This window comes from Anguilla anguilla, chromosome 17 (assembly GCF_013347855.1).
Source record: "Anguilla anguilla isolate fAngAng1 chromosome 17, fAngAng1.pri, whole genome shotgun sequence".
Classification (NCBI taxonomy): domain Eukaryota; kingdom Metazoa; phylum Chordata; class Actinopteri; order Anguilliformes; family Anguillidae; genus Anguilla; species Anguilla anguilla.
In genome coordinates this window covers 8062967-8090714 of record NC_049217.1, presented here as the reverse complement: position 1 = coordinate 8090714, position 27748 = coordinate 8062967, and the positions used below count along the sequence as shown (strand labels likewise).

General features: G+C 50.7%; 3 protein-coding genes across 4 annotated transcripts; 2 read left to right on the top strand and 1 right to left on the bottom strand.

Annotated features, from left to right (window-relative positions):
• Nucleotides 1-358: 358 nt before the first annotated feature.
• Nucleotides 359-13362, bottom strand: si:ch211-195b15.7 (synembryn-A). 2 transcript variants are annotated; one of them, XM_035397441.1, is made up of 14 exons: nt 12784-13362; nt 9866-9960; nt 9695-9742; nt 8777-8794; nt 7913-8005; nt 6855-7531; nt 5241-5376; nt 4891-5079; nt 4541-4635; nt 3384-3534; nt 3054-3149; nt 2405-2549; nt 1532-1820; nt 359-923 (listed from the first exon to the last, which is right to left on the bottom strand). In XM_035397441.1, the coding sequence occupies exons 2-14, from the start codon at nt 9956-9958 to the stop codon at nt 797-799; spliced, it is 2157 nt and encodes a 718-aa protein (XP_035253332.1). In that variant the 5' UTR covers nt 9959-9960; nt 12784-13362; the 3' UTR covers nt 359-796. The 2 variants fall into 2 exon arrangements, with proteins under 2 accessions (XP_035253332.1, XP_035253331.1); XM_035397440.1 differs by lacking the exon at nt 12784-13362 and having other exon boundaries at nt 9866-9972.
• Nucleotides 13363-13913: 551 nt separating this feature from the next.
• On the top strand, nt 13914-15701 carry LOC118216348 (insulin). Its single transcript, XM_035397442.1, has 3 exons — nt 13914-14111; nt 14330-14508; nt 15171-15701. Exons 2-3 carry the CDS (start codon nt 14331-14333, stop codon nt 15338-15340), a joined length of 348 nt encoding a protein of 115 aa, XP_035253333.1. The 5' UTR covers nt 13914-14111; nt 14330; the 3' UTR covers nt 15341-15701.
• Nucleotides 15702-16357: 656 nt separating this feature from the next.
• Nucleotides 16358-27748, top strand: scaf1 (SR-related CTD-associated factor 1). The gene is given in 11 exon segments (XM_035398220.1): nt 16358-16575; nt 17178-17231; nt 17469-17582; nt 17755-17834; nt 18877-18980; nt 19233-20097; nt 20099-22938; nt 23602-23684; nt 23808-24095; nt 26352-26480; nt 27183-27748. Coding segments are annotated over 10 exon segments (4716 nt in total). The 5' UTR covers nt 16358-16575; the 3' UTR covers nt 27342-27748.

Here is a 27748-nt window from a genome sequence, read left to right as displayed (position 1 = left end):
TTTGTTTGTTTGCTTTGACGCGATCGGGACAGATATCCGAGCGTGGGTAACACGCGGAAATGAAGCGAGACCCCAGCCGGTTTTCCAGCATGCAGAGACGGGACCCGGTCCGGTGGCCGCAGAACCAGGACCCGGTCCGGTGGACCCAGAACCAGGACTCGGTCCGGTGGACCCAGAACTAGGACCCGGTCCGGTGGACCCAGAACCAGGACTGGCACCCCAGCACCAGAGATTTAAGCTGAGGCGCTGTGCAAGGCGGGACATTTAAAATATGTTGATGCTGAAGGCTCCTCAGCATTGGATAGCAGATGGTTCATTGGGAGAAATCGGTGCACTGAAAACCAGTGTGTTAGCAGGGTACGCTACCCGGCATCACATTTATTCTAAGGAAAGATACAGATGGCCAGTAACTTGTGCTATTTCCCTGTAAATTCAACAACACGTACAACTACGTCAATACAATACGTGTACGGTGAAAACAATCATTTTCTGTTAACATTACTCAGCAAAAAAACATAGGTCGGAGCAGACTGACTTGTCTGATTGTGCATTACTGTGAACATCATTTGGATTAAGTTTGATTCTACTCTTCGTCTATCTGGTTTTACATCCCCCCCCTTGATGAAAATGGAATTATCTGTGTTTGCTTTATGTCTGTTCAGTAATATTGTTTTTAGGTCACGTACAGTAATTTCTTTCTCTTCAGTTCTCAGTGCTTCCTCGTGTTGTCGTGGCTCCCCTAAGGTTGGCTCGCTGTTTAAGGTGTCTATGATTGCTAACTCTCATTTTCCGTTTCTTAGTCCACTTCATCGCTCTCTTCCTCAGATTCCCTTTCCTCCGCGAGCCTGGCATCCCTCATCTGTCCACAGAGTGGCGCTAGTCTTCCGTCTGCGGTCACACCCATGGGCTGGATGATGTTGTCCCTGCAGGGAGAGAGCACAGGGTTCGCGTGACCATGAGTGACCCAGAACACCAGTGTTCCACGCACGCCTGGCAGCTAAACTGCCGCTCGCTGATTGAATGACTGACACGTTCATTTGGAACGCTAGGCTTCAGAGCACACGGACAGCCCCGCCTCCCCTGCTCATCTGGGTCCCAGCTACTGCTGGTGTGTTCCCACACCAGAGGTTAATTTGAGTCACTGATTGGCTAGAGCCCATGCACCTCGTTTCCAAGGCTTGAATTGACAGCTGAAAAAACTGGCTCCACAGAGAGCTGCAGATACTGTGCCCCCCATCCCCCCCACCCCGTCCCCCCATGACACGAGTCCGACACCTCTGCATTAGCCTATATCCCATGGTGCATCACAAAAATGATCTGACAGGGATGGAATTTTCCAGATTAATCAGGAAACATTTGATTATTCAGCCCCTAAATGCCTGTGGGTCAGCTGGTGTTTGACTTCATCGCTGGACGTTCTTTCCGCATGCCAGAAATCAAACGCTGTGCCTCCGGCTGAGATAAACCAGGAAGCGAGGCGCGCTGTTTGGAACGGGAGAGCAAGGGCCCTGATTGGTCGGCGGGAGCTCACCGCGAGAGCCTGTTGAACATGTTGATCAGCTTGCAGGCCTCCTCCTCCTTCTCCTCCTCCGTCATGCCCGCCATGGGGTCCGGCTGCGCCTCCTCCACCCTGCCCGTCACCGGGTTGATCCGCCCCTTGGCCTCCCGGTACTCCTCCGTGTCCGAGTCGGAGTCGCTGGAGTACCGGGGGCCCCCCGGCGGGGTCCGGGCCCCCGACCCGGCCGCCCCGCCCAGCAGCCCGCGCGCGGCCAGGAGCCCTGCCGCGTTGCCATAACCCGTGTACTTCACAAACCTGGAGACTGACGGGGAGAGAGAGAGAGAGAGAGAGAGCAGGGGGGGGAGAGAGAGGGAGGGGAGAGAGCAGGGGAGAGAGAGAGGGAGGGAGGGGGGAGAGCAGGGGAGAGATAGAGGGAGGGGGGAGAGAGAGAGAGAGCAGGGGGAGAGAGAGAGGGAGGGGAGAGAGCAGGAGAGAGGGAGGGGAGAGCAGGGGAGAGAGAGAGAGAGCAGTAATAATGACTGGCAGGTTGGTGTAGCTGAGTACTGTTAGTAACATTAGTAATAATGACTGGCAGGTTGGTGTAGCTGAGTACTGTTAGTAACATTAGTAATAATGACTGGCAGGTTGGTGTAGCTGAGTACTGTTAGTAACATTAGTAATAATGACTGGCAGGTTGGTGTAGCTGAGTACTGTTATTAACATTAGTAATAATGACTGGCAGGTTGGTGTACTGAGTACTGTTAGTAACATTAGTAATAATGACTGGCAGGTTGGTGTAGCTGAGTACTGTTAGTAACATTAGTAATAATGACTGGCAGGTTGGTGTAGCTGAGTACTGTTAGTAACATTAGTAATAATGACTGGCAGGTTGGTGTAGCTGAGTACCATTCTCCTTGCACAGGACGAACAGCAGCTCGGCGGAGCACTGCTTGACGTCCGTGTCCACGTGGGTCATGAGGCGCACCAGCCGCCCCCTCACCGTGGGCCCCTGCTCCGGCCTGCAGGTCACGTCCCGCAGGGGGGGTAGGATCTGAGGGAGAGAGAGGGGTTTCGGTCACCTGCTCTCCAAAACCCTGTATGCACTGCGCGCTCTCAAAGAATGCGTAACAGTGTGTTCTGTAGGGGGTTTCACCGTGCATTTTGGGGAACAAGAGAAATATTATCAACATTGCAGGACCTTTGATTCTGAGTCTTTGCAGTATGCAGACAACATTGTTCCTCTACTTATTGCTAATTTCCAATTCCATACATATATATTGTCCAATCAGATAGCTGAAGCACTTTCATACATTCTAAAGCAAGCGTTTTTTTTTTTTTTTTTTGCTTTTATCTATTGATCAGTTTATTTTTCCGAAATGTGCTTTAACTCTTTCATGATTTTTTTTGGTTAAAGCTATTTTAACAAAACGCAGGTTTGGCTTATTGCCGCTTCTCTTTGAACTGTTCATTTTCCACATGTGCTTTAGTCCCAGTGACCCAGGGTCCACGGCTCCAGTGTTCAGGCATGCGTGGATTTTGCCTGAAATGGAGGTACCTGCTGTTTGAGGTAGTGCCTGGTCTCCCTGTGGGCTCTGCAGCTCTCTGTCAGCAGGTTCAGCACTGGAGTCAGCTTCTCTTTCAGCTTATGCCCCTGTAACCATGGAAACTGTGAATAATGATGTACACAGATGTGCATACAGCTGCACTGAAGCTGAGTCCCTGCCCACTGCAGCTGTGTCTGAGGCCCCGCCTACCGCAGCTGTGTCTGAGGCCCCGCCCACTACAGCTGTGTCTGAGTCCCCGCCCACTGCAGCTGTCTCTGAGTCCCCGCCCACTGCAGCTGTGTCTGAGTCCCCGCCCACTGTCTGAGGCCCCGCCCACTCACCCTGTCCAGCCTCTTCTCCATGAAGAGCAGCAGGGCGTGCACGCAGTCCATGTTCACGCCCTCCCACTCGCGCGAGCCCTCTGACAGACGGACGGACAGAAGCACGTCCAGGCACTGCAGGGGCAGGGCTGACAGAACGTTCACCGTGTGCCTGGAGACACAGGACCGGGGGAGACAAAGGCGGGGTCTAACTACACCACTGTGCCAGGTATATACAGTAACTACACCACTGTGCCAGGTATATACAGTAACTACACCACTGTGACACGTATATACAATAACTACACCACTGTGGCACGTATATACAATAACTACACCACTGTGGCACGTATATACAGTAACTACACCACTGTGGCACGTATATACAGTAACTACACCACTGTGGCACGTATATACAATAACTACACCACTGTGGCACGTATATACAGTAACTACACCACTGTGGCACGTATATACAGTAACTACACCACTGTGGCACGTATATACAATAACTACACCACTGTGGCACGTATATACAGTTACTACACCACTGTGGCACGTATATACAGTAACTACACCACTGTGCCAGGTATATACAGTAACTACACCACTGTGCCAGGTATATACAGTAACTACACCACTGTGCCAGGTATATACAGTAACTACACCACTGTGCCAAGTATATACAGTAACTGCACCACTGTGCCAGGTATATACAGTAACTACACCACTGTGCCAGGTATATACAGTAACTACACCACTGTGCCAGGTATATACAGTAACTACACCACTGAGCCAGGTATATACAGTAACTACACCACTGTGCCAGGTATATACAGTAACTACACCACTGTGCCAGGTATATACAGTAACTACACCACTGTGCCAGGTATATGCAGTAACTACACCACTGTGCCAACTGTACAGTAACTACACATTTACATTACATTTATTTGGCAGACGCTTTTATCCAAAGCGACGTACAAAAAGTACACCATTTTGCCCTGGTGGATACAGTAACTGCACTGTGTAACTACGTCCTGGTGTATACGCAAATCACTTGTAAATGATATGCCGACTGCTTCAGTTTGTGCCCCTAGGTTGTGTTATTATATACAAATATATGGCACAGAGGGAAGTGTGTCCTGTCGGGGGGGCTGGTCCCCCCCCCATCTCACCCCTGCAGTTCCTCAGTCCTCTCTTCCCCATCGCAGAGCAGCAACAGGCAGTGGTGCAGAACAGCCGCCAGGCGGCGATAGAGAGCAGCGTCTTCCTGACGGGCAGAATGGCAGTTCAGATCAGGAGCATAGCTAGGAATTCTGAGCCCCCTGCAAACATAATTGCGCCGCCCCCCCCCCCCCTTTTTTTAATAAAAAATTAAATTCTTGTTGGACCTCACCAGCTGTGCCCCCCCCCCCCATCACCACCACTAGCTGTGGGCTCCTAAAATTGTTGCCACATTTCACCCCACTAGCGACGGCCTTGGTTCAGATAAACAAGATGAACTGACATCCCCACTGGGTCTCACCTCGTTAGGCTGTTGCCTGTGACTGTTATACGTGATGTTGAACAGGGTCTTGAGTATTTCCATGGCACGCTGTGACACCTCCTTGGACACAAGGGGCGCTGTAGGATCTCTCAGCACCTCATTACCTTCTCCCCACTGCACTTCCAGGCACTGCTCCAGAGCGGCTGTTAACAGGGACACTCCTCTCTCCTGAGGGAGAAATCAGTCAATGTGTCAAGTGACACTGAGAAAAGACAAGAAAACAACATAAACTTGTTTTATAACTTTCATTGTCCCAGCACAAAGTCAGACAGCTGTGCCAATGTACTAAATGTAAGCAAACTGTTGCAGATACACCCGCTGAGATTTACCTTCTGAAGTTGTGACCTCAGCTCCGGCCTCAAGGCTGTCAGAAGGAAAAGGAGTCTCAGATCATAAAACTGGCCACTAGGGGGCTCTGGACCCTGGGTGCCCCTTTTCAGCCTCTCTGACAAGCCCGACAGCAATCTGACACACAGGAGAGCACAGGAGAAACACTGAGGACCGGATTAATTAATTTCAGTGTCACACTTCCATGGTGTGTAAGACAGGTACTGCCCTACTGACCACAACAAGAAGGAAGTGAACCTTTTCTGTTTTTATGTTATTTATTTATTTAAAATGAATATTGGCACCCGATGTGTGGCTGAACATGTCCATTATTTGCAGACCACAGCTAAGCTCACATAGAGTTGAGTGGGAGGAAGACCTTTCATATAAGGCCTTAGCTTGCATTTCTTGGGCACCCAATTGACTCTAGCAGTGGTTGCTAGAGAGTGACGCAACGTGGGCCCCTAACTGACAGTTACTCTCCCCCGTTTCCTAGGCGAATCAATCGCCCGTCGCCCTTTGGAGCTACTGGCACTGGCACAGTCCAGATTCAATCTGAGACCGTGGGGCTCATCTGTCAGTGTTTTAACCCAGAAAACAGAGGAAAGGTCCCTGCCTCTATATTAATTTTCAGTACTTTACCAGTTATTTAATTTTTTTAATTCCACAAGATGGTAAAGCCGTTTGTGGACATACACCACATGGCCAAAAGTATGTGGACACCGGACATCCAACATCTCATCCAAAATTATGGGCATTAATATGGAGTTGGTCCACTCTTTGCTGCGATAGCAACCTCCACTCTTCTGGAAAGGCTTTATGCTAGATGTTGGAGCATTGCTGCAGGGATTTGCCTCCGTTCAGCCAGAAGAACATTACTGAGGTTGGGCACTGACTTGGCAGTTAGGCCTGGCTCACATTTGGCTTTCCAATTAATGCCAAAGGTGTTGGATGGGGTTGAGGTCAAGGCTCTGTGCAGGCCAGTCAAGTACTTTCACACTGATCTTGACAAAACCATTTCTATATGAACCTCACTGTGTGTTTTGGGGGCATTGTCACGCTGAAAAAGGAAAGGGCCTCCCAAAACTGTTGGGGAAGCACAGAATTATCTAGAATGTGATTGTATGCTGTAGAATAGAAATTTGCCTTCGCTGGAACTAAGGAGCCCTAGACCAAACCATGAAAAACAGCCCCAGACCAAGGGGTGCCCAGATACTTTTGGTCATATAGTGTATGTCAGGAGACACAACCTGTTCACTACAAGGTCCATATATTTGGAGTATGCAAGTGGCCTAGCCTTTCAGTTTCATAAACAACACCAGCCAACCATACGGACGACCATAGGGGCGACAGCTCAGGAGGTAAGACCGATTGTCTGGCAGTCGGAGGGTTACCGGTTCAAACCCTGCCCTGGGCGTGTCAAAGTGTCCTTGAGCAAGACACCTAATCCCTAACTGCTCTGGCGAATGAGAGGCATCAATTGTAAAGCGCTTTGGATAAAAGCGTTATATAAATGCAGTCCATTTACCATTTACCATACGGACAGTCAGAAGTCAGCCCATGGTTAACGGGCCTTCTGGTCCTTTCTGACTCGGACTGTGTTCGGACTCAGTTACCTCAGGGTGCTGGCTCTCTCCTGCGCCTTCTGGCTGTTGTAGATGACGTTGCACAGAGCCTTCATGGCCTCCTTCCTCCACACCTCCATGTCATCCTCCCCTTCCTCCTCGTCCTCCTCCTCTTCCCCTCTCTCTTTTCCGGCGTCCCTCTTCCCCCTGGCGAGCACCGCATGCGACTCGGGCTTGTCGTCACGCGCGCCGTGACCAGCTGTCCCAGCCCAGCACTCCGTCCCGCCGGCCTCCGCCTTCTCACCGCGGGGGGGAGAGAGGGTTCCGGAACAGGGGGCCGGAGCGGGGTCGGCCTGCACGCCGCGGGCCGGGGTCTCGGCTGCGGTGGCGCAATGCACGCTGGGAGATCCGGCGGCATTGTCGTCGCCGGGGGCATCGCTAGCGTCTGGACTGGCGGAGCCGGGCTTGGCCCCGCTCCGTGCGCGCAAGGCGGAGACGCTGATTTCGCTGATGTAGGTGTAGAGCTCCACGTCCCTGTCCTCCTCGCGGGGCGGCGGCAGGGCGCTGATGCCCCCGTAGCGGGCCAGCGTCAGGAGGGCCGTGTCGGTCACCAGCGGGGCCAGGGCCTGCCGGTCCCGCGTCAGGATGCGCAGGCTGCGCAGGCACACCTTCAGCACGCCCGGCTGCAGCCGCGTCCGGATGAACCAGATCAGCGCAGCCGCCAGCCGCTGGCGGGGGGGGGAGAGAGAGAGAGAGAGGGAGAGGGAGGGAGAGAGGGAGGGAGGGGGAAAGAGAAGGAGAGGGAGGGGGGAGGGGAGGGACAGGAAGAGAGGGAGGGAGGGGGGGAGAGAGAATATATTCATACAAACTGTACATTTGTGTTTAAAAAACGCTTTAGCAACATGTTTATACTTGTGTATATTTTGTCTCAGTGAGTAGATGTCAGTGTCAGTACTGTCTCGGTGAGTAAATATCAGTGTCAGTGCTGTTTCTATGAATATATGTCAGTGTCAGTACTGTTTTGGGGGTGGATGTCATTGTCATTGCTAGCGAGGGGGTACACTGTGGTGACAGACAGACAGACAGACAGACGGAGAGCACAGCAGTACCCTTCTGAGTATGAGCTCAGGGTCTTCGGATTCATCCGCGTCCAAGTCAGAGTCCGAGTCCGGAACATACTCCCTCACTTTATTCCGCCTGAACTGGGAGACAAGTTGCAACAGTTCAAATGTCTTTGTTATTTTTGACAGAGAGAAAGGCGAGCGTTTACACACTGCCAGAGAGCTGCAGTGTGCGCACTTCCTGATGAGACGCACAGGCCAGGGCGATTCACAGAGCGGCCAGGTTTGCTAACCTTCTCAGAGGGAGAGGAAGCCAGCTCATCCCTTCTCCCGCTCTTTTTGCTGAGAACGACAGATGTGCTGGCTCAGTAAAATTTAAATTCAAATTCAAATGAGCTTCATTGACATGACATATATATATATATATATATATATATACATATTGCCAAAGACACAGTGTCTTTCTCTCTCTCTCCCCCTCCCTCTCTCTCCCTATCTCTCTTGCTCATTCCCTCTCCCTCTTGCTCAATCTCCCTTTCTCTCCCTCTCTCTCTCTTCTGGCATGATGTAATTGCTGTGAAACTCAGGCAGGAGGAGGCAGATTATTGTGGCGGCACGTGGAAAGCGCTGCGGTGTGAAGGATTGGCGTCGACCGGAGCAGTGCCACGCAGGACCACGCGGTGCCCGTTTACCATGTTTCACCCTCTGCTGGAGAGTACCAGGAAGTGCACAAACACAGGGAAATTCAGCAGGGGTGAAGTTCTCATAAGAGGAAGTTGTGAGCGGGAGGAGGCTGACAGAATGGTGAGATAGCTCACAATAGCACGGAACAGCAGTGCAGCCCATTTGAATCGGTGTGAATCGGTGCATCGTTAAAAAGCAGCCACATTCTGAGGGGTGAAGTGTTCTTACCTCTTCAAGTTCCCGTTGCTGGCACATCCCATCGGAAAGCCCGCGGGCACGAAGGAAAAAGAAAGAGTTTTCACAGGTAATGAGGGTAAGGTTTTCACAGTAATGAAGAAGGAGTTTTCACAGGTAATGAGGGTAAGGTTTTCACAGTAATGAAGAAAAAGTTATCAGGTAATGAAGGAACAGTTTTCACAGGTAATGAAAGAAAAGCTTTCACGGTAATTAGGCAGTGAAAGTGAATAAAACCATACACCGCTGACCGTAAGAACGCACAGGAACACAGAGGGGGAGGAGAGACAGGGATGGGGGCAGTAAACAGGGGGATAAGTTTGGGGATAAGTGAGCACGTATGAGTCAGCTTTACACCAATTAGTTCATTAATCCAACCAAGCTCCCTCTCCCTGAGAGAGAGAGAACAGAAACGCTAATCTTAAAGGGAGAGTAGGTAATCCACGGGCAGGGAGTGCCACAGACACACGTCCCTCTCATACAGCTCACACAGCACAGCCAATGGCATGTTTACTGTGTGCATTTATCCAAGTTAACGAGAGATGGGAACGTATGCTGGATTTATGATGCCCTGTATGTTGAATAACACACTGGTGTGATGCCCTGTATGTTGAATAACATAGTGGTGCGATGCCCTGTATGTGATGCCCTGCATGTTGAATAACACACTGCTGTGATGCCCTGTATGTTGAATAACACACTGGTGCGATGCCCTGTATGTGATGCCCTGTATGTTGAATAACACACTGGTGTGATGCCCTGTATGTGATACCCTGCATGTTGAATAACACACTGGTGCGATGCCCTGTATGTGATGCCCTGCATGTTGAATAACACACTGGTGCGATGCCCTGCCCTGGCTACTCAGGACAATATAATCTCTTTCCTTCTTCCTTTCCTCATCTTCCTCACCTTCCTCCTCTCCTTTTCCTCCACATTGTAGAAGAAGCACTCCGCGTACTGCGGGGAGCAAGAGACGGGCGGAGTTAGTTTAACAGGCACACCGGCCGAGAGCACAGAGACAAGGACGCCAGCAACGCAGACGACAGTCACAGGAAGTAAGTCACGGTAAACGTAGAGCACCTCTGTGTTGTATTCCTTCAGCCGAGCCTGAACACCGTCTTGATCCCCGTCCTTGATGCACTGAATTATCCTCTCCACGTCCACGGCCGCCATGCCTACACAGCGACACAGACCACCACAACGCTACAGACGCTATCACTCAGGATAAATGCTGTACCAGTGAGCGCCATAATGTTTTGGACAGAGACATTTTTTTCCTTCATTTAGCTCTGTACTCCCCAGTTTTAGATTAGTAGTCAAACCATTCACATGTGGTTAAAGGGCAGATTGTCCGCTTTTATTAAAAGGGTATTTTTATGCTACATTTTAGTCTCACCATCTGTAGAAGATACAACACTATTTACACATAGACCCCCCCATTTCAGGGCATTATAAAATTTGAGACAAATGTCTTCACAGGTGTTTCTGATTAGTCAGGTTTATTCAACTCCTTTCTTAATGAGGGTATAATAAATCTTTCAGTATCTTGTCTTGATTCTAGGCTTTTGTTTGCCATTGGAGTCTGTTATTGGAATATGTCATCATGAGGACCAGAGTTGCGCCAATGAAAGTCAAGGAAGCCATTATAAGGCTGTGAAATGAGAATAAACAGTCAGAGACAAACTTTAAGCTGACCAAATTCAGCAGTTTGGAATATCATGATGAAAAAAAGAGCACTGGTGAGCTCAGTAATCGCAAAAGGCCTGGTCGCCAAAGAAGACCTCTTACAGTTGGTTATTGAAGAATTCTCATCATGACATCTGTCCAACAAATCAGAAACACTCTTCGGGAGTCAGGTGCGGACGTGTCAGTGACTACTGTCCGCAGAAGACTTCACAAACAGAACCACAGAGGCTAAACTACATGACGCAATCCACTAGTTAACCGCAAAAGCAGGATGGCCAGGTTATAGTTTGCTAAGAAGTACATAAGAGCCTGTAGAGCTCTGGAAAAAGGTCTCGTGGACAGATGAGACCAAGATTCATTTGTACCAGAGTGATGCCAAGAGCAAAGTGTGGAGGCCGAAAGGAACTTCCCAAGATCCAAAGCACCCCTCCCCCCCCCCCCCCCCCCCCCCCTCACCTGTGAAACATGGCAGTGGGGGTGTGATGGATTGGTCATGTATGGCTGCCACAGATACTGGCTCACATGCCTTCATTGATGATGTAATTGCTGACAGCAGCAACAGAATTAATTCTGTAGTGCACAGAAGCATCTTATCGGCTCGACCAAATAACTCCAAACTCATTGGACGGTGCTTCATCCTACAGCAAGACCATGATCCCAAACATACTGCTAAAGCGACAAAGGAGTTTTTCAAGGCCAAAAACAGAAAACTTTTTTTGACAGGCCATGTTGTTCACCCGCTCTGAATCCAACTGAACATTCATTCCATATGCTGAAGGGAAAACTTAAGGCAACTAGCACCCGAAACAAGCAGGAGCTGAAGATGGCTGCAGTACAGGCCTGGCAGAGCATCCCCAGAGATACTCAGCACCTGGTGATGTCTGTGGGTCACAGACTTCAAGCATTCATGGCATGCAACGGATATGCAACAAAATACTCTAATAAATGAGTACTTTCATTTACATAACATTAATATGTCCCAAACTTTATGGTGCCCTGAAATGGGGGGCTATGTATAAAATGGTATATAAAATGTATAAATGGTGCTGTAATTTTTACATGGTGAAACCAAAGTGTATAAAAATACCCTTAAATAAAAGCTGAGAAAATGCACGTCAACCACATGCAAATTGTTTGATTACAAATGTAAAATTGTGGAGTACAGAGCCAAATCAAGAAAAAAATATGTTGCGGTCCCAAATCTTATGGAGCTCACTGTACATGCATATACAATGTGTGTACTTGTGACTCATGAAAACAGAACAGCCCCTAGAGGAGGCAAGGTCATAATTCAGATGTCATATGAACAGATTATAATTATTACAGTTATGTAACCACAGTTGAAGTGAAGGGAGATTTCCGCTCAGTGATTTAATCTGTAGCCTGTATTTGTGAATTCATCCGTCCTGTTCATAGCACTGGGCTTATATGTTCCAACACTGACAAAGTCACCTTGGATTAAGGTATAAGATAATTAAATGAATAATAGATTATTTTTAAATAACTGATCAGGCAAATTCAAACTGCAAGCAATTTGTTAATGCATATCTTAACAGGCTATATCATGCATAGTGTTCTTTTTAACATGTTACGCACAAACAACATTACTATGCCATACATTGCTATCTTTCATTTTCCGTAGAATGCTTAATCATGGTTAAATACTTTAGCTTTAAAAATACACATCCAAGTACAGCAGGTCATTCCTAGAGGATATAATGCATAATTTGTGTATATACGTTTATAAAACTGGCAGCGGGCTGTTTAGGTTAAATAAATTAAATACAGTGTGTTCCCACAGCTGCAGTCCATTGCAATATAATCTAAAAAAAAAAATGTTTGTTATTAGTAACAAATTTGATGTGATTAGTAACTTGGTCGTAAATAATTCTGTCTCATGAACAATATTTCACAAAAACCACATAATTACATAAAATGAGGAACTTATTCATAGCAGTAATAAACATTTAATCTTATGTGCAGGTATTAATGTGCTTTTTAAAGCACTTTAAGGAATGTAAAAGGGAAATATACAAAGTAACAATGGTCCCAAATTGAACAATGGCAAAGGTACAAACTAAATGTCTGTATCCATATGATTATAAATACAATATATTTTAAGCTTTGCTGGTTTAATATTCAAAGGAAAATCACAGCAATACAGAAAAATACTTTTTTTCAGAAGAAAAATACAAACCCCTACAGCCATACAAATGCAACCATAATGTCAGCCCACAAAATCAAAGAATACATGAAATACATTGGGTATGAGGTGTAATTATTTAACCACTAATCCCCTCTTCCCCCCTTACCTACTGTGCTTCCTGTCAGATAGGTTCAGGCGTGACTCAGCGCGCTCCCTCTCTGAATTTTGTTTCTCGGTTTTGATTTTCGTTTGTTTTTGTACACAGTCTGCGGTTGGCTTTAGGTCTGTGTCTTTCAGTGTCACACTGACAGACACACTCTCTCTCTCTGTCATCCTTTTCTCTCTCCCCCTCTCTCTCCCATAATCCCACTGTGCTCTATATTGCATTCTAGTTTTCTTAATCTAATCCCCCCATCACCTCTCTCTCCAACTCTCAAACCTCTCTCTAAACCAGCTATTCTGATGCTCCGCTCTTTTCCCCCTGGTTGTTTTTCCAAATTATTTTGTTAATTTTCCATTTAGCTTTGTGCGTGACCATAGACTGGACCAAAAAATCGCACACATCTACACAACGGAACTCTATGTGCAATACACAGCCCACTGAGAAACAAACAAGTCGTGTTCTTGGTTTGTTTGGCGTTTGGGTTGTGGAAAAATAATTTACAATTTCTCTGTGAAATAAAAGCAAGCAGAACCAGCTTGACGTATCACCTTCTTAATACAGAAAATAAAGTGAAAGAACAATAATGAGACTATTGTCCTTTCAGATCAACTGCCAATGCAAGGACAAGTTGTACTAACAAAGCATACATTTTATAATCATATAGGACATGTTATGTAGTGTGCGTGTGTGTGTGGGGGGGGGGGGGGGGGGGCTTTGTACATGTCTCTGCATGCGTGTGTGTATGTGTGTGTGTGTGTGTGTATGATAATGACCGATTTTTTCAAGGTTTCAACAAAGATTACAAAGTCAAAAAACATGACTGAACAGAGTGAGTTCTTTGTGCACGAATACAGAAACAAATGAAAGGCAGGTAGGCTTTATGTGCAGTGATCAGACGGCTGATTAGACGGTTCTGGTACTCATAGCATGCCCTGGATGAAGAGCCAGGGACAGATGAAAGCCAGAGAGAGACGGTAACATTAATAGGGGTAATTAAAATCGGGGGGATGTCTAATCAAAATGACTGTATAAAACAGTGCATTGGCCGAGGATCAGAACTGGTGGTGGGGGGGGGGGCTTGGGTCAGGTAATTACAGGGGCTCTGAAAGGGTGATTAACAGAGCGGAGAGAGAGTAAATGCAGTGTCCATGAGGGCAGACCCCCAACAGGCTAGTCACTGCATTAGAACTATGCTGAGGGAGCGGGAGGAGGTGGGGCCCTGTTTTGGGTTTATATATCAATAGGGGATTCCACTCCATCTCTCTGGCAGGCAGGCAGCAGATAACCTGGGAGCGCAGGTTTTGACCGGAGGACCTCAACGAAACATTTACGTAAGTTCTGCATCCGAATCCCCGTATTTCTCTTTATTCGGGCCATTTTCTCACACTAGAGCTGCCTCTCACCTTAATACCATTATGCTCCAATGATTTATCTGGCTCTGAACTTCAGTTAATTCATTAATTAATGGCGGAAAGCTCTCGCGCTTGTTCTCAGGTGTAACGAACTCAACTTTCGTCCCTGCACCTGCTCTCTCTGCCGGCCTCTGCAGGATGCGCTTCGTCCATCTCGGCCTCCTCGCACTGTGCCTGCTGTGCGTGGCGCCCTCGTGTGGCGCTTTTGGAAATCGCCGGCTGTGCGGCATCCAGCTCGTAGAAGCGCTGCTGTTTGTCTGTGGGGAGAAAGGGCTCTTCTACCATCCCGGGAGAAGAGTGCGAGAGGAAAATATACGTAAGTAAACACGTTGCAAAAAATTTGCCCCTTCAGTAATAGGCAATTCATGCGTCGTGAGTGCATAACAATGTATTCTTCAAATATATTAGCACTCTACAACTTTCTGCACTTAAAAATAAGAAAAAGTAAATGCCGTTGCAAAATAAGTAGTGTTTTGTTCTCAACAATGAGTTAATGATGTGACGTTTTTCCCCTGTTTAATATATGCAAAATCTTTTCATAGTTCAGAATGAATGTTTCCCCTGCTAAAAATCCCAGCTTAAAGGTATACTATGTAAGATTGTGCGGCCCTAGTAGACTTTGTGATTGTAAACCCCACTTACACCTCCTTGGTCCTCAACCCCACCCACACCTCTGTAGAGGACACACCCTCGAGCACAACAAGCAAAATGTGAAGCAAAGAGGTGAGGTGGTCGGAGATATTGAAAATGGCATTTTTAGAAAAATGCATGATTCCATGGTAACAGTAATTTTGCAGTGTTATAATTGGGATGGCAGGTATGCCATCCCGCCAAGTTACGCCTTGGCGGGGGCATGTGGTCTTTACACTGAGTGCACCCCTTAGTCTGTGGGAACATCGTACACAACCACCCTTTCCTCCAATTGGATACACCTTCTGCAGAAGGTCCTAAACCCTGTATAATCTCTTCTTCCGACAGGAATCATGATGAGAGACAGCGCCTCCTTGCTGCGGGAGGCCAGAATGATCCTTGAGGGTGTAGAAGAGGGGCGAGCGAGCCGCAATGGAATGGCCAAGAGAGGGATTGTGGAGCAGTGCTGCCATTTCTACTGCAATTACTACGACCTGGAGAACTACTGCAACATATAAGAACGGAGGGGTGCAACTGTGGGTCAAGGGACTGGTGGGAGGGAAATGAGTGGGAAAATAAAAGACAGGAAGTTGTGAAGAGATCAGAGGTGAAGCTGAGAAAAAGAGGAAGTGGAGCAGCAAGGAATTTGTAAGGGGAAGAGTGGATGAGTCAATTTGGAGGAAAAAATTCTGTGTGGGAAGAACAGAGGACAGGATAGGGTGAGAGAGAGGATAGGGCAGGTTGGGTGCAGGAAAACAGTTTAATATCAGCTAAATGTCATTAATGATCATTTTTAAAGCACTACTTGATTAATTATTTCAGCAGTACTGGTCATTTTGATTACAACTTGTTTATTTGTTTATTTACCTGGAAATAAAAGCAGACGAAAACTCTTTGCAATTATCTGCGTATTCTTTGACTTCTAAATAGCCACTGCTACCGCAAATAAAATATTTAAACTGACTGCACTATTCGCAATATGAATTAAACTGCAGTGTGTGTGTCTAATCCGCAAAATCAGGCCCTGCGTTGAGTACTGTTATATAAAACACATGAAAACTAATCAAGAATAATCATTATCTATATTCCATTTGAACACACATAGGATTTATAGTTTCACATGATTCAAAATGCGCACGTAATTGGCTCTGTTTAAACGCAATTGTTTTGCCATTTCGAGTTTTATTTAAATATAATTTCAGTAAGTAATTTCACACAGTTGAGCACATTAGGGATAAGATTCCCTGAAGGACCGTGTACATGCTATGACAACTTGCAATAGTGACAATTACAGTCACAAAATCCGAGAATATATTTTCTCATTTTAAGAGAGACGCAAAAGAGGCTAAAATACAGGGATGCCCCGGGAAAACGGGACGTCTGGGCACTCTGTTAATAATCAATAAACGGTTGAGTTTAACTGCTATAGGCCAATTATAGTGGCCATGAGCACTATACTCACATTATACTCACTGTCCACAGTACTCAAGTCAGAGCAATTTGGCTCAAAAACATCATTTCCCGTCAAACCTTGCTGGCCAGTTTGTGTTCAGTGAAGAAAGTAAAATGGCGGCCGCGATCGTAAAAGGCCTGTAACGTTGTTCTTGCACAATACATTTTTAAAGCTTTAATTTAGCCATTTTAATTAGGTATATTTTACTAATGCCTGTAAATATGCGATAAGAGAAAATACGTAAAATTGTAGTAATTACAAAAGTCCCGGCAGCCTCCAGCCCACATCGCGAGGTACATAGTAAGTATGCAATGTTTGCTTTCTCTAGCTAGCTAGCTGGTGATGCTGATAGCTGGTTGTTTAATTGCAAGCTTGCCACTTCACATAATTCGTTTTAAATAATAACCTGGCTCGTATGTAGGTTGTGTTAGCCATATGGCTAGCTATGCAGCTTCCCAGTTACGAGCAGAATGTAACGATATATGCACGATTCTCTACAGCCAATTGTTAGCTAGCTTGCATACTAACTAGCCAAAGGTCTAGGTGTTTATTTTTGCTGGGGGTCTTGTCAGACGCGTAGGTGCCGGGTAGCTAACTGTATTCCCCACTTCGATGGGGGAAATGATTGGCGGGTTGAGTTAGTTATATCTCTTTGGCATGAAAACTGACCGCTGGGCAAACAGACCAATTCACCAGGACAGGGATTTATTTTTCGTCACCAATAACATGTCTCCAGCACTGATCCGCTAATGGGCTTCCTTTGGTGTTAAAAAGTAACATCATAGCTAACGTTAGCTAGTATGGCGCACTTTGATTTCCTCATCGGCGATTCCTTAGCAGCAGGGCTGTGGATGATGAACTACAGCATGTTAGATCGATTAAATTGGTTTTCTCGTCCCTAGATGCCAGAGGAGGACGAATTTGACCAAGTCGATTCTGGCCGCCCTAGATCAAAGGTGCGTTTGTCTGAATGATACGGATATGATACCACAGTGCATTTCTCCCTTTGGACATCTGTGATGGAGTGCTGGTCCCCTGGTGCTCAGTGTTATTACAGAATGTACGTACTTGTATATAATTTTCGCCAGTTTCGTTTTACATATGTAGCTGTTCCCAATGTGCACGCTTTATAATCCTGCACATATTTGGTTTATCCTTCCTGTTTTGCTTCATCCTGCTCCAATTCACTTCAGAAAGGAAAACGTCAAAGAGAGGAAGAGGGGGAGGAGAGGGAGAGCGAGAGGAGGGCGAGTCCGAGGCGTTGCCGAGCTGGGAGAGAGGTCGCAGAGGACCACCGCAGTGAGCTAGTGAGTCTTGCTCAGTAGCGGCTGCACTTAAAGTCGCGCGCAGCCCTGTTTTGCTGTCAAATCCTTCGCCAGTTCTGCTTCCTCCGTGTCCAGATAGCCTGCATTGGCGCTGCTACTCTGCGCGTGTTAGCGCGCGCACTGCGGTAGGCTAATCGCCGTTCCTCTGTCCCAGGGTTCGGCGGCCCCTGTTGTCTCGGGGTCCCTCCTTCCCCCGGTCTCCCCGCGCTGCTCCCCCCATCAGTGCTTTGACGGGTGAGTGACAGACGGAGCGAGGCTGGATGAGTGCGTCGATTGCATGCAAAACAGCTAAATCAGTTCCAAATGCAGGTATAAACAAAAGTGCACAAACATTGTTGTACTGCGCCTACCCTGTTTTGAGATGGTTGTGCTTACAAAATAAGTTTTTTACGTCTCAGGTTCGCTTTCTGGTAAATTTAAGCAAGTAAACTTAAAACCAGAAGATGATATTTATATTCTGCAATTCAACAGTCCACACAGAAAGTATGTGTTTCTCAAGTTGACTGGATTTATTAGTTTTTAATGTAATTGTTTGTAAAGTTTTTTTGCCCCTCATATTGCGAATGGCTTTTAATTCATATATTCATGCATTTTATTGAGTGACTAGTTGAACGAATGAATTGTATTCTCACATTGTCTAACAATGGATGCTGTGAAAATGAATTGTGCAACAGACCCGTGGAGTTTGTATTTCGGTCAGATTTCTCATCTCATATATTCTTAAAAATATATTTCCTTTAAAAAGCAAAGACGGAAAAATTCTCTGACATGAGGTGAAGTGCTGAAGAGCTGTGTCAGAACTGCTTGGTAGATCTAAAATCTTTACCCACAGAGGGCCTCTTTAATGATTACACTATTAATCACACCTTCCAACTCGTATTGCCCTGCACAATACGACGCTAAGCGCAGTCCATGTGTTTTAAGCCTGAGAAGCGTCTGCTAGCTCCCTGGGCCCTGCAGGGTATAGAAGGGTATAGCCCCCCCCCCCCGGGATGACCAGCTGCTAATCAGCTCAGCAGAGTACCCTAACCCTAACCAGCCACCGTTCCCAGAATGCCTTTGGGCCTCTGTAATTTAGACTTTTATTTAACAAATCCATTGTCTTCGTATGACCTCTGTCCACCTTGTTTACATGGATGGCTAACGGGGAGGGACTGTCGCGGAATGATTACAGACGCGACATCCTCTGTGGTTAATTAGTAAAAGGTTGCGGTCGCGGTCGCGGTAACGTGTCCTCTCCCTCCCCCGTGTTTCTATTGGCTCTCCCTGTTTCCAGTGTGGATTTCGACGTGGAGCTGACTGCCGAAGTTAGACTGGAGGGTGGACCTGCCTTCACCGTCCTGTCCTCCGTCGCACCTGGTGTGCCAGCCAGGAAGTCAGGTAATTCACCCTGTACAGGCTGGGAATTGTAGTCCAATGTCACAAGGCCGAATTGTAAAAAAACATTCAGTTTAAAGCTTATGAAAACAAATCTATTTGTCTTTTGTATATATTATTATTGCACTAAACATAAGTGACATAACACATGCATGTGCAATGAAATTAGACATGTCTCCTTTAACTGTGTGGTTGCCGAATGAGCTGTAATCCACTATGTAGGGTGAGTGTTAATCTGTTCCGTTTATTGGCCAGGTGCCTTCACCCATCGACTGCCCTCGCTGCTGAACCATCCCTCCCTCTCGTGGAGACCCAGACTGAAGGGGCACCTGGTGGACACCTGCCGCCCTCCCTGCCAGTCTCCCTGCCGGCCTCCTGCCTCCCTCCCTTTCCAGCCCCGCGACGCTTCCACGACCCTGCTTTTAAAACGGAGCGCAGCCCCCACCTCCGCGGCCGGTGTGGTGGACGCGCCCAACAGGACCCCCCTGCCCTCGTCCCCGTCGACCCCGCCCTCGTCCCCGGGGTCCTCCCCCTCGTCCTCTTCCCCCGGTTACCGCGACGACCGGGTCGGGGGCGGAGCCGTCGCCAACGGCGCCGGGGACCCCGTGTCCTCCACCTCGGCCGCCCTGCGCCCCCCGTCCCTCCCGCTCTCTCCCTCCGCCGACCCCCCTGTCCGCGCCTCCTCCGCCCCCGAGGGCGAGCGGGAGAGCGGGGGCGCGTACGACCCTTTCCACCCGCCGGCAGAGGAAGAGGAGGAGGAGGAGGAGGAGGAGCGGGATGGTGACGCGGGAGAAGAGGGGGAGAAGTACGACCCTTTCGACCCCACGGGCTCCCCGGATTCGGGGGCGATGAGGGAGCGAGGGATGGAGAGCGAGGGAGGGAGCAGCCCGGAGGACGAGAGCCGGGAGCCGCAGCCCACCCCCGGGGGGGCCGAGACCGGGGAAGAGGACGGGCGGGACTTAGAGGGGAAAGACACGCCTCCTCCAGACTCCGCCCGCCCACCCGCCTCCGCCCGCGCCCCCTCCCCGCCTCCAAGGCGCAAGGAGACCAGGGAGAGGGTGAGGGAGGCTAAGAGGAAGGGCGGGAAGCGAGGGGCGGCGGGGGGGGGGGAGGAGGCGCCGGAAGGAGGCCAAGGACTCGGGCGACTCGGAAATCGAGGAGGGCGAAATCGTGGGGGCGGGCGAGAAGGAGAGGCAGCGAGAAAGAGAGAGGGAGAAGAGGAGGAAGAGGGGAGGGACGGGCGGGGACGAGCCCTTCCTCCTGCCCGGCCCCAAGGTGGAGAGGATCCTGCGGGTTCTGGACGGGGACGAGTTTGTGTCGGTGCGGGCGGAGGGCGACTGGCAGGCGGGTGCGGGTGCGGGTGCGGGTGGGGGTGGGGGCACGGGCAGAGGGTCCGCCACGTCCGGCCCGGGCGATCTGAGGGCCAAGCTGCTCAGCAGGCGGAGGGAACGATACAGGTCCTGCCCTTCCTCTTCCCTCTCTCCTCCTCCTCTTCCTCTGCCGCTCCCTCCCGCCCCCTCGCGCCTCCCTCGCCTCCCCGCCCCTTCGGAGGAGCGCGGCGGCAGGAGGTCGTCCGGGAGCTCCAAGGAGAGGGAGAGGCGCAAGCGAAAGGAGGAGCGAGGCGAGGAGAAGGCGGAGAGGAGGCGAGGGAAGGAGGGAGGCAGCCAGGAGAGGAAAAGAAGGGATAAAGGGAAGGATGGGCCGGGAAGACAGAAGGAGGGGATGGAGAAAGAGGACAGGAGGAGGAGGAAGAGGAGCAGCAGCCAGAAGAGGAGGCGGAGTTCCTCCCCCTCGCACTCTCAGTCGTGCGCCTCCTCCCTCCAGGAGCGACACGGACAGCCGTCCTGGTCCGACCCCTCCGAGGACCAGGACCGGGAGAGAGACCAGGACCGCGACCGGGAGAGGGAGAGGGAGAGGGGGAGAGGCGACCGGGAAAGAGAAGGAGGGGGGGATGGCAGAAAGAGCAGGAGAAAGAGAGAGCGAGAGAGGAGGGGGCTGAACGGGGAGTCGCACAGCGGGGAGAGGGGGAGCGGCGGCGCGAGGAGGGAGGGGAGGAGCAACCCGAGCAGCCGGGAGCGGGAGCGGGACCGGGACCGAGAGAGGGACAGGAGGAGGAGGGACGGGCGCCCCGTGGTGCCCCCCTCCATCCAGGACCTCAACGGCTCCGACCTGTACGCCATCAAGCGCACCATAACGGTCACCACGACCACCACCACCACCACCCTCCCGGGGTCCCCCCCCCAGCCGCCGCCGAGCCCCGCCCCCCGCAGTCCCCAGAGAAGCCGCGACAAGCCCCGAAAGAAGAAGCGAAAGAGGAGGCAGTGTACGGAGGAGCAAGAGGAGGAGGAGGACCAGGAGGAGGGCGATCGAGCGAGCCTGTCCCTGACGCCGCCCAGGCCGCGGTCCTACGACTCGGACCGCTTCTCCGAGAAGCCGGCGGCCGAAGCGCTGTCCCTGGACGGCGAGGCCCTGGATTCCGACTACCCCTCCCTGGAGGACTCCCCCCTGCCCCGCCCCTTGCCTCGGACCCCGCCCCCTCCTCCCAGCCCCGAGCTCGAGCCCGAGCCCAAGCCCAAGAGCGGGAGGAGCGCCAAGAAGAAGAAGTCCCGGCCGAGCGGAAAAAAGGTCGGCCCGTCGGAGCCCCCCTTCGGAGCCGAGCCCGGCAAGGACCTTTCCTCCCTCTCCCCTCCGCCCTCCCCCTCCGCCCTCCCCCCCGCGCCCGCCCAGCCCGCTCCCTCGCCCGCCAAGAAGCGGCGGAAAGCGGGGAAGGAGAGGGAGAAAGGCGGGAAGAAGGAAGGAGGCCGGTCGGCCAAGTACGGCAAAGCCGCCGGCGGCGTCGGCGGCGGCGGCGGCGGCAGGAAGAGGAAGCTGCAGTCCAAGGTGTCGGTCCTGGTGCGGGAGGGCGTGAGCAGCACCACGGGGGTGCTCGGGGGGGTGGGGAAGCTGGGCGCGCTCGGTGGGATCCAGGCTGGGGGCGGCGGCGGTGGCGGGGGGGTTGTTGGGGGCTCCATCGCGGTCGTTTTCCGCAGAGACAACGAGAGCCGGTCGCCCTTCCTCAAACCCTGCGCCGAGCCTGTCGCAGTTTCGGGGAGGGGCAGCGACGCGGGCAAAATGCACAGGCGAGGCACCCTGGCCCCCCCGTCTTCCTCTTCTTCCTCCTCTTCATCCCAGCTGTCTGTCCTCAAGTCCAAGAAGGCTAGGCCTAGCTCCACCACCTCGGCCTCCTCCTCCTCCGCCTCATCGCCCTCCTCTTCCTCCGCGGCGAAGCAGAGGCGGAAGAAAGGAAGGGAGGGCAGGGAGAAGAGAAGGGGCGGGGCCGGAGGACAGGAGGGGGAGGAGCTAAGTCGCGGCGGGGGCGGAGGCTGGGGCGTCTCCGGGCTGGAGGTCCAGTCGGGGATGGCGGTCGGCTCCAGGTCCTGCAGCCCGCCCTCCTGCCTCCCCACCTCCACGCCCTCGTCCTCGTCGGCGAGCAACGCCGCGCCCTCGTCCCCGCCCCTCACGCCCCCCCTTCTCTCTCTGCCCCCCGCCCTGGACACGCGGCAGTCCACGCCCGACTCCCAGACCGTTGACAGCAGCTGCAGGACGCCCGAGGCCCCCTTCCTTCCGGACGACCGCGCGTCCCAAGCGCCGGCCGCCCCCCTCGCGCCCCCCTCCGGCGCCCCCGCCAGCCCCCCGCCTTCGCAGGCCCCGCCGGGTGGACCCTGCCCGTCGGCCCCCGATCTGAAGACCCCCCCCGAGGAGCAGGAGGCCCCCTCTTCCCCGCCCTCCTCCTCTTCCTCGCCCTCCTGCTCCATGCCCACCTCCCTCTCTCAGTCCCTGCCCCCCTCCGCCCCTGACCCTTCCTCTTCCTCCGTCTCGTCGTCCACCGGCAAGCCGCCGCCCCCGCCCCCGCCGGCGGCCCCGCCCCTCCCCTGGAGCCTGCAGACGGGGGTGGACTGCACGGCTGGGGGCGTGCTGGCCTGTGAGTACCTCAGTCTTCCTCCCTCTGTCTCCCTGTCACCCTATCTGCCCCTTTCCCTCTTCGCTGCACTCTGTTTCCCTCAGGTAGAATTTATTCATGTGTGTGTGTTTTTTTGAGGTGGTGGTGAGGGTTAGGATTGGTGCAATAATAGTGGAGAAAAGGACAAAACAAAAACAACACTGCTTCTCTGTGTTTGGACTACCATATTACCTCACGGTGTTATGAACACCTGCGAACTTCGTGTTTGACATACCATGGAATACAAAAAAAACTTTTTGGGCGGGGGCAAATCTATTTGGGTGGGGCGCCCAAATGAAGTGGAGAACAGTGGGGAGCGGGGTCGGCCTCTGTATGTTTACACACACACATCAAGATGGCCGTCCTGAGTGAAGAAGATATCTAATTCAGTTTCTTGTTTTTTTTTTGTTGGGTTAGGGAAGAAACGCAAGCTGTAATTAAGCTATTTCCCCTCCTTGTGGCGGGGGATGGGGGGAATTTGAGGGAGCGCAGAGGCGTGGGGTGCGGGTTAGACTGAGGTAGGCAGCTGTTGTCTTGGAGCAGTGCAGGGGGGAGGGGCGGTTAGAAGGCGGTGTCTTGTGGAAGGTATGGAAATCGGTAAAATGATTTCGCCGGTGATGTCATTGCCCCCCCCCCCCCCTGCAGTGACGGCGCTCCTGTTTAAGATGGAGGAGGCCAACGTCGCAGGCCGAGCCAAAGCCCACGAGTTCATCCAAGCCACCAGTCAGGTCAGTCTCCGCTAGCCTGGCTAGCCACACGGCTTCAAGACTCCAGCTCTTCTCTCTGTGAATGTGCTTGTGATGAGCAGCGTTAGCCTGTGTCCCTGAGAAATTTCTAACCTGATATTTCAGATGCTCTCACAGGCGAATCAGAGCCAGTCTCAGCAGCACCCGCCCGCGTCCTCTTCCTCGTCCGCCTCGTCCTCGCAAGTGCCGCCCCTTCCGTCTCTGGCCCCTCCCCCTGCCCAGTTCGTCCTCCACGGCTCGCTCCCATTGGTCGGCGGCGCCGCCAAGGCCGGCCTATCGGCGGGCGGCGGTTGGGCACTGACCCCGCCCGGCCCCGTGCCGACGGGGTCGTCAGGAGGACCCGGAGGATCGAGCGAAACCGGTTGGGACGGTGAAAGCAAAGACCCTGAGAAGGTTAGGGGTCGCTGTTTTCCGTTTTTTTGTGTTCTCGCTGCAGCCTTTACATCGCATGCAAATGCAGGCCTGGGGTCACGCGGAAAACACGTCACGCAGGTCAGCCTCGTGCGTCTGTCTCGCTTTGCTTCGGTTTGTCATCTCCGCCAGGGGAGAGCCTGGAGGGGATCATGCGTTTGGTTTGTGCATCTGTCCAGAGCTAATCTCGAATATTTTGCAAATCGGTCAACGACCAACGACGAAAAAGTATTTTATTTGAATTAATTTCCATCATTGTCCATTGAAATACATTGAGTGCTAACTCCTCACTCCTCCTAACCGGCCGTGAGTTCATCAGCTTTTATACTTAAGAACTGAGCGGCAACAAATCATACGATCGCAATACTGCATTTTAGAGTCTTAAGCACAGCAGGTTGAGAGTCTTGAGTACAGCAGGCTAGAGTGGGAAGTACAGCAGGTTGAGAGTCTTGAGTACAGCAGGTTAGAGTGGGAAGTGCAGCAGGTTAGAGTGGGAAGTACAGCAGGTTGAGAGTCTTGAGTACAGCAGGTTAGAGTGGGAAGTACAGCAGGTTGAGAGTCTTGAGTACAGCAGGTTAGAGTGGGAAGTACAGCAGGTTGAGAGTCTTGAGTACAGCAGGTTAGAGTGGGAAGTACAGCAGGTTGAGAGTCTTGAGTACAGCAGGTTAGAGTGGGAAGTGCAGCAGGTTAGAGTGGGAAGTACAGCAGGTTAGAGTGGGAAGTACAGCAGGTTAGAGTGGGAAGTACAGCAGGTTGAGAGTCTTGAGTACAGCAGGTTAGAGTGGGAAGTACAGCCGGTTAGAGTGGGAAGTACAGCAGGTTAGAGTGGGAAGTACAGCAGGTTGAGAGTCTTGAGTACAGCAGGTTAGAGTGGGAAGTACAGCAGGTTGAGAGTCTTGAGTACAGCAGGTTAGAGTGGGAAGTACAGCAGGTTGAGAGTCTTGAGTACAGCAGGTTAGAGTGGGAAGTACAGCAGGTTAGAGTGGGAAGTACAGCCGGTTAAAGTCGTAAAATATTTTCAGTCCGTGTGCACCCCCGTCACGTCTCACGATTCATGTGAGATTGCACTGAGACGGCTCCGACTGAATCTGTGACCGTCTTTTTCCTCGTCTTGACCGTTCCAACGAAAGTCAAACGGTCAATATTACCGTAAGTCTTTAGCTTTGGCTGAAAAGTTTTGTGGAGGTCAGTGACGTGATTTATAGTCCTATACTGACTGCAGCCAATAGGTGGGCTGTCTTTAGCCCTGTTCGGACAGGATTAGTATTGCAGCACAATGTGGGTAATGTACCTGTGTTTATCGTTGCACGCCAGTGATTTTAATGGGCAATTTGCGCAAGAAAGCCTTTCTCTTTGGTACTAGGCCTATTCGTGACACATTCCTACCGGGGGGGGAGGCACAACACACGTGTAACATCATATAGAAACAAAATACGTTTTTTATGTTTATAAGACATGCTGAAATATATATATATATATATATATATATATTAGAAAACTTGACAGGGTAGCGACTAATGGCAGTGGGAGCAGTGAGCAGAAGGCCAGCAGCGATTTATTTCCTCGAAGTTAGCACTGCTGTTTATCTCTGGGAAATGTTGGTCGACAGACAAAGGTCTTATCGGAATTAAGCCGCACAATACCGCCGCTTGTCGAGTGGGTGGGCGTGGCCTTGAACAGACAAAGGTGACAGCCTGATTCGGTTTCCCAACCAGTAGGCAAAGATATTGTTACGCATAAAAGGCACTGTTATAAGAGGTATTTCAGGTTATAAGTTATACCAGTTAGACTGGCCAGGCAGAGCTAGGGGGTGTAAGGAGTGTGTTAAAGATCGTTGGAACAAAAACGAAAAGCCTGTTTGTGCGCGAGGGGGTGTCGAAACTGAGGCCAGGGCCCAAAGCGTTTGAGAATAGTGCTGATCTGGCATCAGGTTTTCCCCTGTCCGGATCCTGACCTTATCCATACTGAGCTGAAAGGCCAGACTGATCCTGGATCAGCACTCCCATTCTGAGATGCTTTGGGAACACGTGCCCAGTGAGAGCACAGTGTGCGTGTATGTGCGTGTGTGTGTGTATTTATGTGTGTGTACACGCATGTACCTGCGTGTGTGTGTGTGTGTTCATGTGCTGTGTGTGTGTGTGTGTGTATTTATGTGTGTGTACACGCATGTACCTGCGTGCGTGTGTGTGTGTGTGTGTGTTCATGTGCTGTGTTAAACCCTCTCTGCTCCGCCCTCAGTACCTGAAGAAGCTGCACACTCAGGAGAGAGCGGTGGAGGAGGTGAAGCTGGCCATCAAGCCTTACTATCAGCGCAAAGACATCAACAAGGACGAGTACAAGGACATCCTGAGGAAGGCCGTGCACAAGGTGGGGGGCCCAGCCTAGCACAGTCCCTGACTCTGCGCTCCTGCAGTCTGTGCGATACGCCCGCGATAGACCCCTCATACTGCTCAAGTGAACCGTTACAGTACTTTTACACTAGCGGTGTAGTAGTGTATGAGTACTGTATAAGTAGTATGAGTAGTGTATGAGTAGTGTAGGAGCAGTATACGAGTACAGTATGAGTAGTGTAGGCGGAGCGTATGAGTACTGTATGAATAGTGTATGTGTATTGTATGAGTAGTGTAGTAGCAGTGTATGAGTGGTGTAGAAGCAGTGTATGAGTAGTGTATGAGTAGTGTATGAGCAATGTGTGAGTAGTGTATGAGTAGTGTATGAGCAATGTGTGAGTAGTGTAAGGGCAGTATATGAGTAGTGTGAGTAGTGCAGTGGCAGTGTATGAGTAGTGTAGGAGCAATGTGTGAGTAGTGTAAGGGCAGTATATGAGTAGTGTGAGTAGTGCAGTGGCAGTGTATGAGTAGTGTAGGAGCAATGTGTGAGTAGTGTAAGGGCAGTATATGAGTAGTGTGAGTAGTGCAGTGGCAGTGTATGAGTAGTGTAGGAGCAATGTGTGAGTAGTGTAAGGGCAGTATATGAGTAGTGTGAGTAGTGCAGTGGCAGTGTATGAGTAGTGTATGAGTAGTGTAGTAGCAGTCAGTATCGGTGATGATCTCCTCCCTTTTTCCTCAGATCTGCCACAGTCGCACTGGTGAGATCAACCCCGTCAAGGTGAGCAACCTGGTGAAGCTGTACGTCCAGAGATACAAGTACTTCCGCAAGCACGGCCGGAGGATGGACGAGGAGGAGAGGGAGGGGGAACAGATTGCGCTGCATCCTTTTTCCTCCTGACCCGCCCACCTCGCTCTTTCCCCGCTGCTGATTGGTCCGGCCGTCCCAGAACCTTTTTCCCGATGCGCGAAGTGGGCCGGAATCTTCCGAGGCTGTTCCTCGATGTTAATTGGGCCACAGTCGGGTTTTACTTGTATTGCTGTACAATTTGTATTGATAGAAAAAAAAAAATGAATCACTGACACACATGCACAGTGCGATATACTTTACTGTGTACAGAGCAAGAAAGGATGACGTAAGACACTAAATCAGTGCAAAGATGCATAAAGACACTAATAAAGCAACAGAACGTTCCCTCCCTCCCTCCCTCCCTTCCTTCCTTCCTCTGTCTCTTTCTCTGGATGATGTGTGGGTTTTGTCATCCGTTGGGTGTGTTGGCTCCTATAAATTTGCTATTTGGCACACTG

Excerpts from the sequence above, each read along its gene's own strand:
- si:ch211-195b15.7 (XM_035397441.1), bottom strand. The coding sequence starts at position 9,958 with ATGGCGGCCGTGGACGTGGAGAGGATAATTCAGTGCATCAAGGACGGG. Across the intron at positions 2,550-3,053 it reads GGCACTACCTCAAACAGCAG|ATCCTACCCCCCCTGCGGGA; the intron begins GTACCTCCATTT and ends TCTCTCCCTCAG. Across the intron at positions 1,821-2,404 it reads CGTCCTGTGCAAGGAGAATG|TCTCCAGGTTTGTGAAGTAC; the intron begins GTACTCAGCTAC and ends TCTCCCCGTCAG.
- LOC118216348 (XM_035397442.1), top strand. The coding sequence starts at position 14,331 with ATGCGCTTCGTCCATCTCGGCCTCCTCGCACTGTGCCTGCTGTGCGTG. Across the intron at positions 14,509-15,170 it reads AGTGCGAGAGGAAAATATAC|GAATCATGATGAGAGACAGC; the intron begins GTAAGTAAACAC and ends TTCTTCCGACAG.